Raw genomic sequence first — 17,405 nt, forward strand, 5'->3', positions numbered from 1 at the left:
ATAGTTTGATTAATATGTGTCTTGGCGTGTTTCTCCTTGGATTTATCCTGTATGGGACTCTCTGTGCTTCCTGGACTTGATTAACTATTCCTTTCCCATATTAGGGAAGTTTTCAACTATAATCTCTTCAAATATTTTCTCCATCCCTTTCTTTTTCTCTTCTTCTTCTGGGACCCCTATATAATTCGAATGTTGGTGTGTTTAATGTTGTCCCAGAGGTCTCTAAGACTGTCCTCAATTCTTTTCATTCTTTTTTCTTTATTCTGCTCTGTAGTAGTTATTTCCACTATTTTATCTTCCAGGTCACTTATCTGTTCTTCTGTCTCAGTTATTCTGCAATTGATTCCTTCTAGAGAGTTTTTAATGTCATTTATTGTGTTGTTCATCATTGTTTGGGAGGTGGCATTTAAATGGAACCTTGAATAGAAGAGGATTTCAGATGGAGAGCACAGAATGGCCAACACATGGATGAAGGGAAGCAGGAAGCAATGGAGAAATAGCAATGGTATATGTAGAAAGAAGAGTGGGAAATGAGGCTGCAAACACTTGCAGTTAGACCATGGAAAACTTTGAACGCCAGTTTAAGGAGTCTGAACTTTATTCTCTGGGCACCGAAAACCCATTAAAATTTTTTGAGTAGAAAAGCAACATAATCGGAGCTGTGATTCAGAAGATTAATTTGGCAATAATCTAATCCTTAAATTGTAATGAAAGAGCATAGTTAAATATTTACCTGCCTTATTTGTATTCAAATGCCTATAAAATGTGGCCAATACTATGTAGACTTTTGCTAGAAGGTTTTACTCTAATTTCATACAACATTATGTGCTATCACATAAATAAACCAGCCCCTGGGATTCATGGGGCATTAAAAGCAGGAACTCTTTGAAGTGGTCAGTTATTAGGGAACTGAACTCAAAGTAGAGTAGTTAACTCACCTGATGGAAGTTCCATTTCTCTGCTAAATTTTTGAGACACTAAAATATATGAAACCATTCTGATAAGGCACAGGTTGGTATGCCAACCCTGCTTGCTGCCCCCTGAGAACGGGAGTACCAGCAGATTAGGGTGACAGTGAGACCAGCAGATGCAAGACTAAGAGAACACATCCCAATTCCTTCCTTACCATGTTCCTCTGGGAACTTGCCATTCTAAGCAGTAGGAATTATACCCATCACTTCACCAGATTTGGTCACTGATGCTCCAATGGCAAGAGTACAACAGCAGAGCTTCTCAAACTTCACTGAATTACCTGGAGAACTTGTTAGAAAATATAGACTTCTGGTCTCACCTCCTGAGATTCTGATTCAGGAGGTCTAGGATGAGGCCCCAAAATATGCATTTTTAACGAACATTCCCAGGTACTCAAATGCAAGTAACCTATTAGGTGACTACATAATTTATTATTCAAGCCAGGACCCATTTGAGAGTAAACAAGGGTGCAATTAATAAATACACCTGGACAACAGGCATAAACTAGGACTATCCCAGACAAAACTAGACATGGTCAACCTACCTAAGGACCACTCTGAAAAATTCTATTATCAAGGGCTCAACTAAGGAGAGCCATCAAAGAACACTAGCAAGCAGGACAATGCCTTCTAAAAAGAAGGGAGGGGAAGGGAGGGCCAAAAAGAGATGTCATGACTGGACATCTGGTTTACCTTGTGACCCAGAGAGAATTTTTAAGCTAATACAGAGGTACCTGCTTCAAACCTCATCTTCCAGTCTTTGCTGTTGAAATTGCCATTAATGATTGTCCAAAAGATGTCAGCACCATGAGGAAGTGACAAAGCATGAAGAAGGAGAGGAACTGCCAATGAAGATAGCTGGGAGAATTCAGATTTGACGACTCTCCACAGGCTGGGGAATCAAGAGGAAGCAAAGTGGTTACAGTTATGACAATCTTTCTAGGAAAAGAATCTTATTATCTTAGTTTGTGGGAAGTATAGTTAACAGAGGGCTGGTAGGAACGCTTTGGGTGAAATTCCACTCATTCACAAGAGTATAACCCTTGGAAAACCGTTCCTATGCTCTTTTCCTATGTTAATTTTTTTAAAGAAATTACTTTTATGTAATAACATAGGAGAACACTACCAGTTAACAGTGCATTTTTAACATAAAAGTTAAAAATTGTATATTATAAATGAAGGTACATAATTGAACAATGACTGTTAAATAATAACTGATATCAGTTATGTTAAGATGATGGGGTGATAAGTGATTTTTTAAATTTTTTCCTCTTATTCTAGCAAAGAACAACTCTTTCTCTACTAAGAACAGCCTCTCCACCAACTGGCAGGGCTGTCAATCAAGTTCCCCCACCTTCTCTTTCCTAATAATGAACACAAAACCCAGGGTGATCAATGTCATGAAGAGTGATTAGTCCAGGGGTGGGCATGTGACCCAAGCATGAGAGCGCTAGCATCCTTTTTCCAGGTTTTGATATGCACTCTGAAATCTCAAGAATGAAGTGTAATGTCAATCTAGGGCTGCTAGCAACCCTCTCTCTTTCCCACCTCACAGGAACAGCCTGAGGAGAAGAAGCCAGCACAGAGAGAACTAGGCTAAGTGATGGGGAGGGAGAAAGGGGCGGGGAAAGAGAGAGAGAAAAAAAACAGAAGAAGAGAGAGGTATCCCTGGTAACATCTTATGAGTACCTACCATTCTTAAAACCAGACTACTACTGGTCAAAAACATACCTTAGCAAGTTTAAGCTAAGTCCCTATCGTTGCATGCCAGAATAGTGCTGACTATATATTTCTAGTAATAATGTTTTCAAAATTTTTATTCATTTAAAGTATGCCTTTTATTTCTTTTTGTTTTGTTTCATTTTGTTTTGTTTTCTATTTGGCTCCAGAGTTAATATCAGAATCAAAACTATGTTTGACTTTAAAAACTTATAATGCAGCACTAAGAGAAAGAAGAAGTGACACATTATCTCCATTTTACAGAGAACATATTGAGGTACATGTCACTAGAGAGCCTTGTTTTTGAGAAGACGTACTAAAGCTATGGAATGAAAAGGAGTAACTTTCAAACACGGTGTGCTTCATCTTAATAGTAGAAATCAGACAAATATAGATCTAATCCCAACCCTGCCATTAACTGGCTGTGTAACCAAGCATAAATTTCTTAACTTCTCTGAACTTTTGTTTCCTCCCAATGCTGGTTGTATTAAATGAAATGATATATAGTACTTATCACATAGTAGGTACTCAAAAAGCTTGAGCTACTGTTATTGTGTGATGAAGGATGATGATGCTTCCAGAGCACAACAGTAGGCCTTATATAAGAAGAATGTCCAAACAATTGCCCTCATGGAGCCTGCAATTTAGTTGAAGGAGGCAAAGCATATATATATATATATATATATATATATATATATATATATATATATACAGCACTAGTAGAAAACCGTCTCAGTGACAAAAAATTCTGGATTTGGCCAGTAACATGTAGCTCTCCCAGTTCTCTAAGGCAGTCTTGTTTGAAAAATGGAAGAGTGTCCCTTCCCCAAATCCCTACATTGTCCACCATGGCTTTTGTGTCAGGGTGGTACTTTGGGGGAAAAACCTGGGATACAAAGCCCAAAGGCTGAGGCAGAGATCCCACGGCATCAGCAATCCAAATGGCCTGGGTTCATATTTGGTAGAGATCGCTTTAATAACAACAAAAGTCAGCCCACCTAGAGTACACAATATTCTTAAGCCATCTAACAACTGAAAGGCATAAAATAATCCTTATTTTGCCTTTTCTACTTCTAAAGTACCTAGCAAAGACAATTACTATTCTTCATATTGACATACTCAAAAATTAGACTACATAAAAGAAAGAAAAGTAGTTCCCATAGGTAATTAGCCTGTGCTGGCTAAGAGAAATAACCCAATGAGTTGGTACGTCTTATTCTAAAATTGATTTTCACAGATAAAAGCCTAAAATATGAACAAACAAGAAACTACTAGAAAGACATACCTTGCAATCAACATATGATCCTGAATATAGGCTAAAAATTGAGGATGATCTTTTCTAGCGCTGTATAAACACTCTCCGTGTAGACAGAGGATCTTCAGGCAATTGAGCATATTAAAAAGAATGTCTGGCTCTTCAAACTTGGCCATTTCCTAGGCAAAGAACCACAAGTTTACTGAGTTATCTAAAACGGCAATGCTACTAAATATAATATTCAAATATTTCAAAAAATATACCTGGAAAATGGTGTATATTAGTCTCAGCGTTACTGGAAGCTGCTGGTAGCAAAACTTTCTTTCAGTATCATTCTTTATTGCTGGGAAGAAATAATTACACAAAGGTTAGCATCACTCCTTCCCCTCACCGCTCATGAATTGATCAAGACCATAAAACAAAGAGGAGTAAACATAGAAAGAGAATATATTAAGAAGTGTTCATGTAATGTGTTTATTTGTTCTCCAAGGTAGCATATATCCTTTCCACGATGCAAGTGCAGGAATCCTTCTAGATTTAGGATCCTCAGCTTCCACCTTCCACTGTGTATTCAGATGTCTTTGATTCCCTGAGGCAATCCCAGCCCAGCCCTAGGCTCCTGTGGACAGCTATTTCTGCTGATACCTGGAAGGGGCTTAGGGCCTGCCGAGGTTTGCCCTTCTAACTGAAAGGGAGATAAGCAGGTATTAAAGAGAGATATGCAACTTACATTAGCACCTAAGGAGGGATTTACCCCAGGACCCAAGCGTACGCTCTTCACACATGCACAGGACCCGCATGTGCAAAAAGGGAGGCTTTTAAAGAAGTTGAGCATATTCAAATCAGAGCTACTCATGGTTTTATCTTCCTGTGAGGAGCTCCAAAAAGACCTTTGGGACTTCCCCGGTGACAAAGTGGTTAAGAATCCACCTGTCGATGCAGGGGACACGGGTTTGATCCCTGGACCGGGAAGATCTCACATGCCGCGGAGCAACTGAGCCCGTGAGCCACCACTACTGAGCTTACGTGCCACAGCTACTGAGCCCACGTGCTGCAACTACTGAAGCCCAAGCACCTAGAGCCCGTGCTCCACAACAAGAGAAGCCACCGCAATGAGAAGCCCGTGCATCACAACGAAGAGTAGCCCCTGCTCGCCGCAACTAGAGAAAGCCTGTGCGCAGCAACAAAGACCCAACGCAGCCAAAAATAAATAAATAAATTTATTTATTTATTTATTTAAAATAAGTAAATAAATAAATAAAAAGACCTTTGCCTCTATAGTGGGTAGTGGTGGTATATTTTACATGAGGCATGCTAGAGAAAAGAATTCAAAAGTTAACCAGATATAGAAACTAACGTAAAATGTTTTCAAATCACCATTCTAAGTTTTGGCCATTCCTAGGATCATAGGCAGTGAGAGTCAAACCCTCTTGGTGTATATACTAGTGTATTGGGGATCTTCCACCCCAATGTATTTTAAATACTTGTTATCAGCACTAAACTCCATTCGGTCTAGCATGAAAGAAACTTTTAACATTTTTAGTGGAGGACATCTCTGACTGCTATAAGGAATAGGCACCAGGCCACAAAATGCAGAAACAGGAAATACTCTAGAATGAGAGAGGGAAACCGCTGAACACGTGTCAGTAGAGCACCCATCTGTTCTCTGACAGAGGAGCTCAAGACCAACACCTGGAGACCCACAGAGCAGAAGCAGGGTCAGCATGCGTAGCAGCCAGGACGGCCGGCCTTGGCAGAAAATTCCTCTTCCCTGAGGACACAAGTGATAACTGTGTCCTGTAAGACAGCAGAAAGTAAAAGAAGGAAAACAGACCAGAGGCTGTGACCAGAGCCTGAAGTAGTGTTTGGGGGAGATGAATAGAGCAAGTGTTTAAATAAGTGGAGTTTACAACAATTAAGCAAAGGAAAGAGTAATTTATAAAAACAAATTGCTTCATTTTAACCATTGTTCAAATAAAATGTTACATATAAATTAAAATGGTAGTGAACTGATTTGTGTGCTATGTCAGGTTTAAAAATATATATTTACATCTAAAGAGTACAGGTTATTGGATCATAAGTGAAATCGTTGCTTCCCTTAGGCATCAATGCCTGATAGAAACATGGCCCTGGGATCTAGTCTCAACCCTGCCACTAACTAGTTGTACAATATTTGGGTTTCCAATTCCCAGTCCCCCGCCCCCAAGTATGCCCAGAATCAGGGGTGAGCAGGTGGAACTCATTTCATTTTGTGTTTCAGCTCCTCAGATGACCCTGATGCTCTATTACAGTTTTGAAATCATGTTAAGCATAAAGCATAAATCAGGGCTTCCCTGGTGGTGCAGTGGTTGAGAGTCCGCCTGCCGATGCAGGGGACACAGGTTCGTGCCCTGGTCCAGGAAGATCCCACATGCCACAGAGCGGCTAGGCCCATGAGCCATGGCCACTGAGCCTGTGCGTCCGGAGCCTGTGCTCCACAATGGGAGAGGCCACAACAGTGAGAGGCCCACGTACCGCAAAAAAAAAAAAAAAAAGCATAAATCAGGAATGAATAACTTGTGCTATATGACCATGGGCAAGTTGCTTAACCCATCTTGGATGTACTTTCCTCATCTACAAAGTGAGAAGGCTGACCTAGATCCACAGGTTTCAAATTCCTTGCTATGGAATCCTTTGTTGAAGGAAAATCTTAGAACGCCAACATAGGAAATAGCGCAAGTCAAAACACTCTGGTTGAAGCAGGGTGGGGAGCCTGGGTCTTTATCATTTGCCCACATGTTCTCACCAATTGCCACCCCAATTAAGGAAGGTCAAAAGGAAACAACACAGAGATTTACAACTCCAAGTACACACTCAAAACCAATGAAGTAGGTTATCTCAGGTGTTCCCTCATCTACGTTTCAATGGTTCTAAATAGTGTGAGGCAACATATACATCCTCAACTAACTAGTTACACAATCATGCTGAAGCAGTTAGTTTCAACCAAGCATTTTGTACTAATGATGTACTTATCTTGGTCTGATAAGACACCCTGTGACTTGCAATGAGCCCCACAAAACAGTCACTTAATAATGTTTGCTGTCCACTGAAGAAATGATGGAAAGCTTCCCAAACTTTGGTTCTGGGGAGTAGGCTCCCCAGGGGTCAGGTATTCTAACAATTCAGGATAGTGGAAGCAAGAACATAAAAATTCCGAGAGTGTCACAGTGCAGATCCAGAAACCAGGCTTTCTCAGAGGCACGTGGAGTCCCATCCTAAATTCCTGAAACTCCTTCAGAGTTTAAGGAGCTGGAGATGATTCCAGGCCTGCCTGCCATCTTGCTGGTCCCAATTCACCTACATAGAGCCTTTAAGCAAAGTAGAAAGAGGTCACCTCTCTTCCCAGCTCTCAGCAGAGCCAACTAGCCTTAGAGTACGACTTGTACAGCTACTCACGGTGAGCCCATCCAGGGTCACAGCCAAGCCCCTGGGGCTCAGAAGCTGCACGAGCTCAACTTTGGTCACCTCTATGTGCTTTGGCCAAATGCCCTGAGTGGCTTTCAAGAGTGTTGGCAGCCTCCACTTGGGCCCTTCAGCCTTGATTCACAGCTACTTCTCCACAGAGAACATGATTCACTATATGTAGAGGTAATGCTCTCACGGACAGGGTAGGTTTTTATCGATAGCAAGAAATATGCTCAGTGACCTCTCTTCTATGGGAAACACAACCTGGATCTGTTCACTTCATAATCCTGAGAGAAATGGTTCATGTGCACAAGTCTGTACTGAGGAACCCAAGTCTGAGCTTGCCCAAGCTGATGGTGATCTAAGAAATCCGGGTTCTGAGCGTTAGACCTGTGTAAACTGGGATGTGCACACCTCTCTCCCCATCAGCCAGAGTCCACCTACCAGCACGTTCCATGGGCTCGGTGCGATTGCCTGGGTTCTCCTCATGCTTAGTTGCTGGGTTCTCCTCGTCCTCACCTTCCGGGCCTATAATAAACTCTGGTCTGGAAGAAAGGAGGCTATCCTCAAGGCTGTCTGTGGGCTCCTGAAACAGATATGACAAGCAGCCAGATGAGCAGCCCTTTGGGGATGTAAAGAACGGTTCCACTTAGTTCCACAAAGATGGATGAGCGCCTGCTGTGTCCCAGGCCCTGTGCTGAGCCCCAGAGGGCAAACACATGTGCCCCCATAGAGACTTGAGTTTATTGCCACAATGGTTAAAGGAAATTTGGATCAGCTGTTTTCTGAAATATTTTCATTCCCTTAAAATAAATATGGAAAAAAATCTCAAAAACATTGTTAAATCTTCCTAGGCCTGCTTTCTCATCTCTGCTGTAATCCCTGTGAGCATGTCTCACTTGCCAGGTGATTCCAATCCATGCTCATTTTGTTTAATCACAGCACTTAATTAGCAGAGAATAATAAGGGGTTCACACCAATATATTTACATACAAATACTGGTTGCTGGGGGAAGTCAAATTTTTAGAAGCAAGAAACTTCTATAATATGTGAGTTAAAGAGAGCAAGGTATGGCAACCCAGGTGTCCATCAACAGATGAACAGATAGACAAAATGCATACAACAGCATATTATTCACCCTTGAAAAGGAAGGAAATTCTGACACATGCTACAACATGAATGGACTTTGAGGACATTATGCTAAGTGAAATAAGCCAGTCAAAGAAGGACAAATTTTCTTTTTTAACATCTTTATTGGAGTATAATTGCTTTACAGTGTTGTGTTAGTTTCTGCTGTATAACAAAGTGAATCAGCTATATGCATATGTATATCCCCATATCCCCTCCCTCTTGTGTCTCTCTCCCACCTTCTCTATCCCACTCCTCTAGGTGGACACACAGCACCGAGCTGATCTCCCTGTGCTATGTGGCTGCTTCCCACTAGCTATGATTTTACATTTATTAGTGTATATATGTCCATGCCACTCTCTCATTTTGTCTCAGCTTACCCTTCCCCCTCCCCATGTCCTCAAGTCCATTCTCTACGTCTGCGTCTTTATTCCTGTCCTGCCGCTAGGTTCTTCAGAGCCTTTTTTTTTTTTTTTAGATTCCACATATATGTGTTAGCATACGGTATTTGTTTATCGTTTTCTGTCTTACTTCACTCTGTATGACAGTCTCTAGTCCATCCACCTCACTACAAGTAACTCAATTTCATTTCTTTTTATGGCTGAGTAATGTTCCATTGTATATATATGTGCCACATCTTCTTTATCCATCCATCTGTCGATGGACACTTAGGTTGCTTCCATGTCCTGGCTATTGTAAATAGAGCTGCAATGAACATTGTGGTACATGACTCTTTTTGAATTATGGTTTTCTCAGGGTATATGCCCAGTAGTAGGATTGCTAGGTCATATGGTAGTTCTATTTTTAGTTAAAAAAGGACAAATATTGGATTATTCCACTTATATAAGGTATCTACAGGAGTCAAACTCATAGAAACAGAAAGTAAAATGGTGGTCTCCAGGGGTTAAGGGGAGGGAGAAATGGGCATTATTGTTTGATGGGTATAGAGTTTCCATTTTGCAAGACAAAAAGATTGGTTGCACAACAATGTGAATATACTTAACACTATATCCGTATGTCTATATATAGATATATAACAAGCTGAAAAATGGGTGAAAAAGAAGATTTAAAGAGAGAGAGAGAATGTACTAGGAATAGCTACCGTTTAAAATATCCATCTCTAGTTATCCTCCTATTCCAGTTTTATTCTCTCTTTCAACTCCCACCTTCAAATATCCTCTTCTAAAATCATCCTCTTTTAGGGGAAAGGTTGGGGGAGGGATAAATTAGGAGTTTGGGATTAACATATACACAGTACTATATATAAAATAGATAATCAACAACGACCTACTGTATAGCACAGGGAACTGTGCTCAATGATCTGTAATAACCTATATGGGACAAGAATCTGAAAAAGAATGGATATATGTATATGTATAACTGAATCACTTTGCTGTACACCTGAAACTAACACAGCATTGTAAATCAACTATACTCCAATATAAAATAAAAATTAATTTAAAAAAATTTTTACATAAATAAAATTTTAAAATATCCTCTTTAGCTAACACTTTAACCAGTAATTACTTTAACCAGTAATTTGAAGAACTACTTGATAGCCAGCTGAAAGCAAGAAGGAGGTAAAGATTGATGGGATACACGAAGGACACCAAGAAGAAAGAAACCAGTGCTAAAACGGTGTCTGGGAAGGTTCTGAAGAATATCTTTGCCAACTTTGCAGTTTTGCTGAGGCTGGCCCTGTTCCTTGGTCACCCATGAACAAGACGCTAAATCAAATTATAAACTGAGTTTCATAAAATTCGATATGGCAAAAAATTTCCTGCTGCATACACACAGTTTTCTTCGGCATACACCCAATAACTCACGTATAATTTTCTGTAAATGGAAACATCATCAGCTCCCAAGCCAGAAAACATGGATTTGTCCTCAACTTTTCCATCGCTAAACGCTAACTAAACACCAAGTGCTGTTGATTCTCTTTCCTAAAAATCCGTCAGGTCCACACCTTCTCTTTATCACCACCATCATTGCTTTAGTTAAGGCTCCCCTGTTTCTCCCCTGAGCGACAGCATTACCTTCTGACTAGATACCTGTCCCTGGCCTCCAAATTCTCTAATCTCTCTCCTCCACTGGCAGAATTTCTCAAATTCATCAAATTATATCACCACCCTGATTAAAATTCTTCAGGATTCCCCCATTGTCGCCAAGACAAAATCCTTACCTCTTAGTTTGGCAGACAGAGCCCTTAATAAATGTGACTATAAAACTGAGTCTACCTTTTACTCCTTTGCCATCCTCCTCGCTGCTCTAGCAACGATGAACTACTCGTAGTTTCCTGAGTGTATCATCACCCCCTTTCCTCTGTATCATTTAAACAGAGAGTTTCCTGGGTCTCAGCAGTCCTTCTCTCCTATCACCTTCATCTCATTAACTCCACTCCTCCTTCAAATATGTGCTCAGCAGACATCTCCTACGGAAAGACCTTGCCTATCCCCATCACACCTCTAACCTAGATTCATCCTCTCTCTGTCCTCCCATAGCTATCTTGTTCATCTCTTTCTCACTATGATCATCGTGAGCATCTTAGGTTTTTCATTTACGTAAACGTCTTCCTGATTAGGCTCTAAGCTAGACGATGTTTTCGAACCATCTATTACTGTGACTGCTTTAGACTATATACCCAATGACGGTGTTAAAAGACTGTACTACAGGAACATTATGTTGTGGCAGGTAGGACTAATGAGTTACGTGGGCTGAAAGGTATTTAAAAACTGAAGAAACACTTTACTGCATATATACTATACATCCCCAGAGAATTTTTTAAAAGAAGTCGCTTTCTACCTAGACAAACACTAGGGGAAGAAAAAGAGAAGATGGCGAACACCGGCTCAAATGATTCAGGTTCATCTACCTATGATGCTATGTGGGTATTTTGGTGATGTGTGTATCTTAGATGGAAAATAGGCTAAACAGGGAATAACTAATATATGGAGTAGATAATTCATGGCATATATTAGCTGTTCCCTATTTAAACAGTTTTCTTAAAAAGCAGAAAATGAAAGCTTTATTGGTTGTTGATCAAGTCAATTGGTTTTATACACTGAGGTGACCAAGGAATTTTCAGTGTCCATAACCAATCTACTTTCTCAATATTTGATGTCTATATTTTGTAGTATTCATTTTTATCTAAACTTTGTAATATAACTTTGTGATAAAAGTTATTTCAAGAATACCAGTAATGCTTTGTATTTATGAAAACGGTAGGAACGGATATACTACAACCCTAACTCAAGACTCAAGAATTCTGTGTAATGTATCTCCATCTCATGTCTCTTTCCAGGAGCCTGAGTTAGCAGAAGGAACAGGGAAACTTTCTTTTAACGCAATCTCACATATAACCCAGCATGGAGCATAAGATAATACTGGAGGAAGACTCCATTACACCATCTACTGCAGTCTTTATTACCATTAGGCATGGATCATCTCATGTCTTCAACTGCTTACCACCAGCCGGCTTTCTTCTTTGGGAGCCAGTCTCTCCAGGAGCTCACAAGCAAGCTGATAGCAGAGAATACTAGACTGACATAAGTTACACTCAATTGCTTTTTCTTCCTTCTGGCAGGTGTGGGAGCCCCCCCAGGGGGCTTGGAAGACATTGTTTATAATGGAAATAATGTCCTTTGATAAGCTGTGCTCTAAGCCCATCGTGATCCCATCATCTTGTAACTCCATCTGAAAGGTACCAAAAAAAAAAAAAGAAAGAAGAAGAAGGAGTTTGGTCCTTTTGTCCAATATTTCACTGGCACACTAATTGGGGACAATTTTCACTAACTGATGACAATATAAATATTTAAAGATGATAAGGTTTACAGACCATGAGCATACATTACTTTCCATGGAATCTTCTAAAAAGAATATAAACACAATACAAAGTAATAGGAATTATTTTTTAAATCATGTAGGACATTTAAAAGAGAGTTCTTTTTTAAAGCCATCACTTTGTGAGATTTTACACATTTAAAAAATGCTGTTCCTCACCTAGTGTCCAGATCTTGGTTTCTAAATACCATTATCCACTAAAGGAACCAAGACTCCTTGGAGAAATGGCTGATTCCAGGGTTGGGGCTAGGAAAATATAAAATGAGCCTGGAACATTCTGTCATGTGAGACATTAAAGAAGTGTTCAAAGAATGATGGGAATATGTCAAAAGAACACAGAAACCAGTTTGAAGGGACTCTCATTGGCCAAATGTGGGATGAAATGAGCCTCAAAATAAATAATCATAGTAACAGATTTTAGCCCACTGAACAAAAGAATCCATGACTACATTCGGGTATAAGTAGATTAAACAAACAAATATATAAATGGGAGAGGCAGGGAACCTGTTCCTTCAGTAGAATGCCAGCTAATAAATTAAAAGAAATGATGGAATTAGAATATTATCATTTGGTAACCAACAGAGTAAAAATTGATTCAGGCATGAATCATCCATGGATACTAAAACTAGAAGGTGAAAGTCTGATGAAAAACAGGAAATCTGTCTTAAAGTAGCTCCCTACAAGTTAGTTATTAATTACAAAGGGGAAAATAGTGGCTTTGTAGTAGAGAAATCTGGCAGAAATCACCTTAACCAAGTTATTACCACCAGTAATGGGACATTATCATGTCATGTGCCCCCCGATATCATGCACTGAAAACAACATAACATCACATCTGTGGTATGACTGACAAAAATGCTTAACTCAAATTGATTCATAAGGAAACATCAGACAAACTCAAATTGAGAAGTATTCTATAAAGTAACTGGACTGTACTCTTCAGAAATGTCAAGAATATGAAAGATAAACAAAGATTAAGGGACTAATAAATCAGGACAAATCATTGTAATGAATGATGCTGGATTGTGTCCTCAGTCAAAAATAACTTTTTACTTTTGCTATAAATATGGTATGATTATTATATCAATTTTTCAAATGAATAATTTCTGTAAGTTTTATAATAGATAATAATATTTTAACAATATTAATTTCCTGATTTTGATAACTGTACTTGGTTATGTAAAAGTATGTCATTTTTTAGAAAATATACTCTGAAGTATTTAAGGATAAAGGGACATCCTGTTTGCAATTTACTTTCAAATGGTTCATTAAAAAATTCTACAATTCATACATACACATAATTTAAGAGAGAGAGAGGAGAAATAAATGTGGTAAATGTTGACATCTGGAGAATTTGGGGGAAAGTACTTGGGAATTTTTTGTACTATTCTTGCAACTTTTCTGTAAGTCTGAAATTATCTCAAAATAATAAGTTAAGAAAAAATGTTCTCCTGACCAAAACCTTTTTTAAACTTTTCTTTTAAAATTAACTTCAAAAATAAATTTATATAATATATTAAAATCAGCCCATCACTACAGAGTTGTACCTTGCTCTTCCCCAAAACAGCATTACCCAGTTTGTTCACCAAATTTGTTCAACAGAATCAATTCTAATGATGCTAGGGTGTTTCTAAAATTCATATCCATTCTCATGTGTCAACATCATTGAAGTTATTCATACAAGTATTTTTCAGACTCCTTAGGAAATCCCCATAGAAGTTTGTGAAATGTCTTGAGCGATGCTGCATCATTTCAGTAAGTGCGAAGATGCCCAACACATAGAAAGAATCACTATACAATGCTTTCCCTCATTCTTCACCTCTGAACTAAAGGAAGTTCATGCTTCAGCTACCTGCTTCAGGAGAAGATCAAACATGAGGATGAAACAATTTAGATTCATTTCATCATCTTCACAATCAAAGTCAATAGTCCTTCCTCCTTGATGTCCAAAATTCTTGAAAGGACTACGAAATGGGCTACGCATAGGACTCCGAAATGGACTCTGAAAAGGACTATGAAATGGACTCAGCATATTGTGCTGAACTCGTCGACCAGGATCAGAGGCAACACTCACCTAGAAGAAAAAACATTAACACACATAAGTGAACTCACAGGAGCTCAAATGGCTGTACAAAATATTTGACGACTCTGTGTAAGGTATTTCCAGCTGTCACACTGATCTCCTTTCTTAGCCAATGGCATTAGTACCTCCAAATCCTATGAATCTTCTCAAAACATAAAAATAAGAAATAAAATATCTAAACTTTCTAATTGTCAGGTGAATGAAACATAAGTACCCTGAAGAATGAAGGCAGCTCTCTTTGCCATTATATTTTTCATTCCGTAAAACATTTCCAATTAAACTAAACTGCATCTACTTAAAACCATAACCTGAAAAATGATAACTTACAGGCATTGCAAGATCACTTTTAAAATCATTAGCACAGAATCTCAGATTGACATGACTGGTTAAAGAAAAATGGTTTCTGGGTATAATAAGTATTAAACTGTCATGAAAAAACAATATATGTCAAGCCTGCTGTACTGTTTATTCTCCGTTTGCCAACCCAATCCTTCCCCCCCAGAAGGCCCTCACTGCCCTTTTCTGCCCTGTTCTATGCCCAAGGATGCCCAGGACTGAGTCTTTCCTGGCCCTCTTGATGGCTGGCTTCCAGTTGGGTTCAGTTAATGAGAGGCACCAGTGGAAGACCTGAAGCTGAAGGAGCGAGAGGTAGGAGTTATTTCTTCCCACCTCCTGCCTCCTTTGATGCTACACCTTTGGCAGTATCTCCACCCTCTATAGTTCCTCTAGCCAGACTTTCCTTACAATTTAAGCTCCCAAAAGGCCCAGGAACATTTTCCCTTGCTCCTTCAGCCCTAGGGGTATAAAGGCTTCCTAGTGAGCTACTGCTGGCTCCTGGGTGCCTCACCAAACCCATCGCCCCCTTAACCTTTCCCATAACTCTATAGGCAGAGTATCCATTAAAATCTCTTCATTTGAACCATCCAGGATAAATTCTGTAGCAGGACGCTGACTGACATACCTGTACATCATTCTGAAATCATCTTTTTTCTATTTAAGATCTCTCTAATGATCAGAAATCTCCTTGAACACCATATTTAAAATAAAAAAGAAGAGTATCCCCACTAAGAATCAGAATACCTGGATAATGATAGCGTTATCTATGGCAAATCACTTCAGCTCACTGAACCTCAGGTTAAGTAGTTGTAAAATGAGGCTCATGAGCTCTTCCCAACTGCCTCACACAATCCTGTGATGTCATTAAGTGTGAATATGTTACACAGTATAAAGTGCTAATAATGTACTGTAATATTAAAGATTACTGAAGAAATCAATAAAATATAAATGTTTGGCAGCTGTCTCCTATGAGGCAGATGAGAAAAGAAGTAATGATTTTTTAAAAAGAAAGCACTGAATACAAACTATGATCCCCTGATCACGTTATAGTCTCATTTTCTAATCCCTAGAGAGCAGGTAGCATGACTGGGGGCCTGCAGTATACAGCCGGGAAAATGTTAGGGAGAGGATTGGCACGGAGACAGGTGAGAACAGTCCCTGCCTTGGAGACGTTGATGAGAGTCAACCTCTCCAAAACTGATCATGGTCTGGGAATGTCAGAACAACAGCAGAAACTTTATCAGGTCCTCCATAGAAACATTATCACAGATGTCCAATAGTTCTTGTACACTGTAGACCAGACTATATTTTCTCATCCTCAAAGGTACAAAGGGGTCAATAAGATGGGCTCAGTTAGTTTACAGTGACAACATCACTCACAATCACCCCTAGTTGATAATCTTTTCCCAAAACACAATAGGGAAAAACAAAGAGCAAGCAAACAAAAATATCCAAACTGCTCATTCCCAAAGTGAAGCAGTGATCTGCCCACTAGCTGGTAAAGAATTCTTATTCACCAGAAAACAAAACAAAACAAAATTGGATAGTACCCCAAAAGCTCAAGCTACTCTTTTTGGTTTATCGAGGATGAAAGGTAGCTAGCAGAGATGTGTAGGAGAAAAACTCAAAGGAAAATGAAAACTCAATAACTTACTGATTACAGACTATACCAAACATGTCTTAGAACAGTGTTTTCTGTTATTTAATGTGCTTAAAAGGTTAACAGAGTGAGTGGGATAGGATGAAGAAAGCATTTTCAGAGCAGTTTATGAGGATGTGACTTTAAGGCCCACTATAATTGACAAGAGTTTTCAAAATCTTAACAAGTAGGACAAAAACAATTGTGGCAATAATTACCCTTCGAGCTGCAAGGTTCCCTGCCAGTTCACTGACTCTTGATTTTCTTTGATTTGCCAGTTCTTTAACAGAATTAACTCCATCAGAAAACATACTGATTAATAGTTGAAGTGGAACCATGATGTCTAACTCTGATAATACCTGGGGAAAAAAGGCATATGTCCCCCAAAATATAAACATTAAAACTCAAAAAAACTATGTTTAACATTTTTCCCTAAGGTGACCTATTGAACATAAGGACATTTAGCCTCACACATATTCTATCTGCGGTCATCCTCAATTATTCATGCTAAAAAATTCAAAGCTATCATTGAACATTCCCACTCCTCCACTCCCCACACCCGATAAATCGCCATGTTCTTTCTATTAAAACTTCTAAGTATCTCCTGATGCTGTCCCCTCCTCTCCATACCACTGCTGTTGCCTTAGTTCATCACTTTTCTCCTGAACTAGTATAATCTGCGAGCAATCTTCCTCCAATCCTTCCCCACTCTGACCTGAATGCCCCATCCGACCTTGCTCTCTGGTGCAAGCTCAGGTACCCTTCTGTCAAAATCATGTTACTTTATCTGTAATGAATTTTCTAGAAATAGATGCCTCCTTCCTTCAGACAGAATTAATCCATCTGTCTTCTCCGCTTTCTTAAAACTTTGTACATACCTTTATTAGAGCAATTATCACTTTTTATTATATTTGATTATTTGATACTATCTCCCCACTGTGAGTTCCTTGAAAAAAGGAAGTATGAGGAAAGGATCATTTCTTATCCCAT

General features: G+C 39.2%; 1 protein-coding gene across 3 annotated transcripts in view; it reads right to left on the reverse strand.

Moving 5' to 3' along the window:
• UNC79 (unc-79 homolog, NALCN channel complex subunit) overlaps nt 1-17,405 on the reverse strand; it is a 201,812-nt gene that overhangs the window by 99,149 nt on the left and 85,258 nt on the right. For all 3 annotated transcript variants that reach the window (XM_033850688.2, XM_073800093.1, XM_073800094.1), the window contains exons 14-20: nt 16,634-16,774; nt 14,210-14,431; nt 11,983-12,210; nt 7,834-7,975; nt 4,209-4,288; nt 3,976-4,124; nt 1,706-1,863 (exon numbers count right to left, since the gene is read on the reverse strand). In XM_033850688.2, coding sequence (XP_033706579.2) covers nt 1,706-1,863; nt 3,976-4,124; nt 4,209-4,288; nt 7,834-7,975; nt 11,983-12,210; nt 14,210-14,431; nt 16,634-16,774 — 1,120 coding nt within the window. The remainder of the gene's footprint in view (nt 1-1,705; nt 1,864-3,975; nt 4,125-4,208; nt 4,289-7,833; nt 7,976-11,982; nt 12,211-14,209; nt 14,432-16,633; nt 16,775-17,405) is intronic.

This window comes from Tursiops truncatus, chromosome 2, assembly GCF_011762595.2.
Source record: "Tursiops truncatus isolate mTurTru1 chromosome 2, mTurTru1.mat.Y, whole genome shotgun sequence".
NCBI classification, from domain to species: Eukaryota; Metazoa; Chordata; class Mammalia; order Artiodactyla; family Delphinidae; genus Tursiops; species Tursiops truncatus.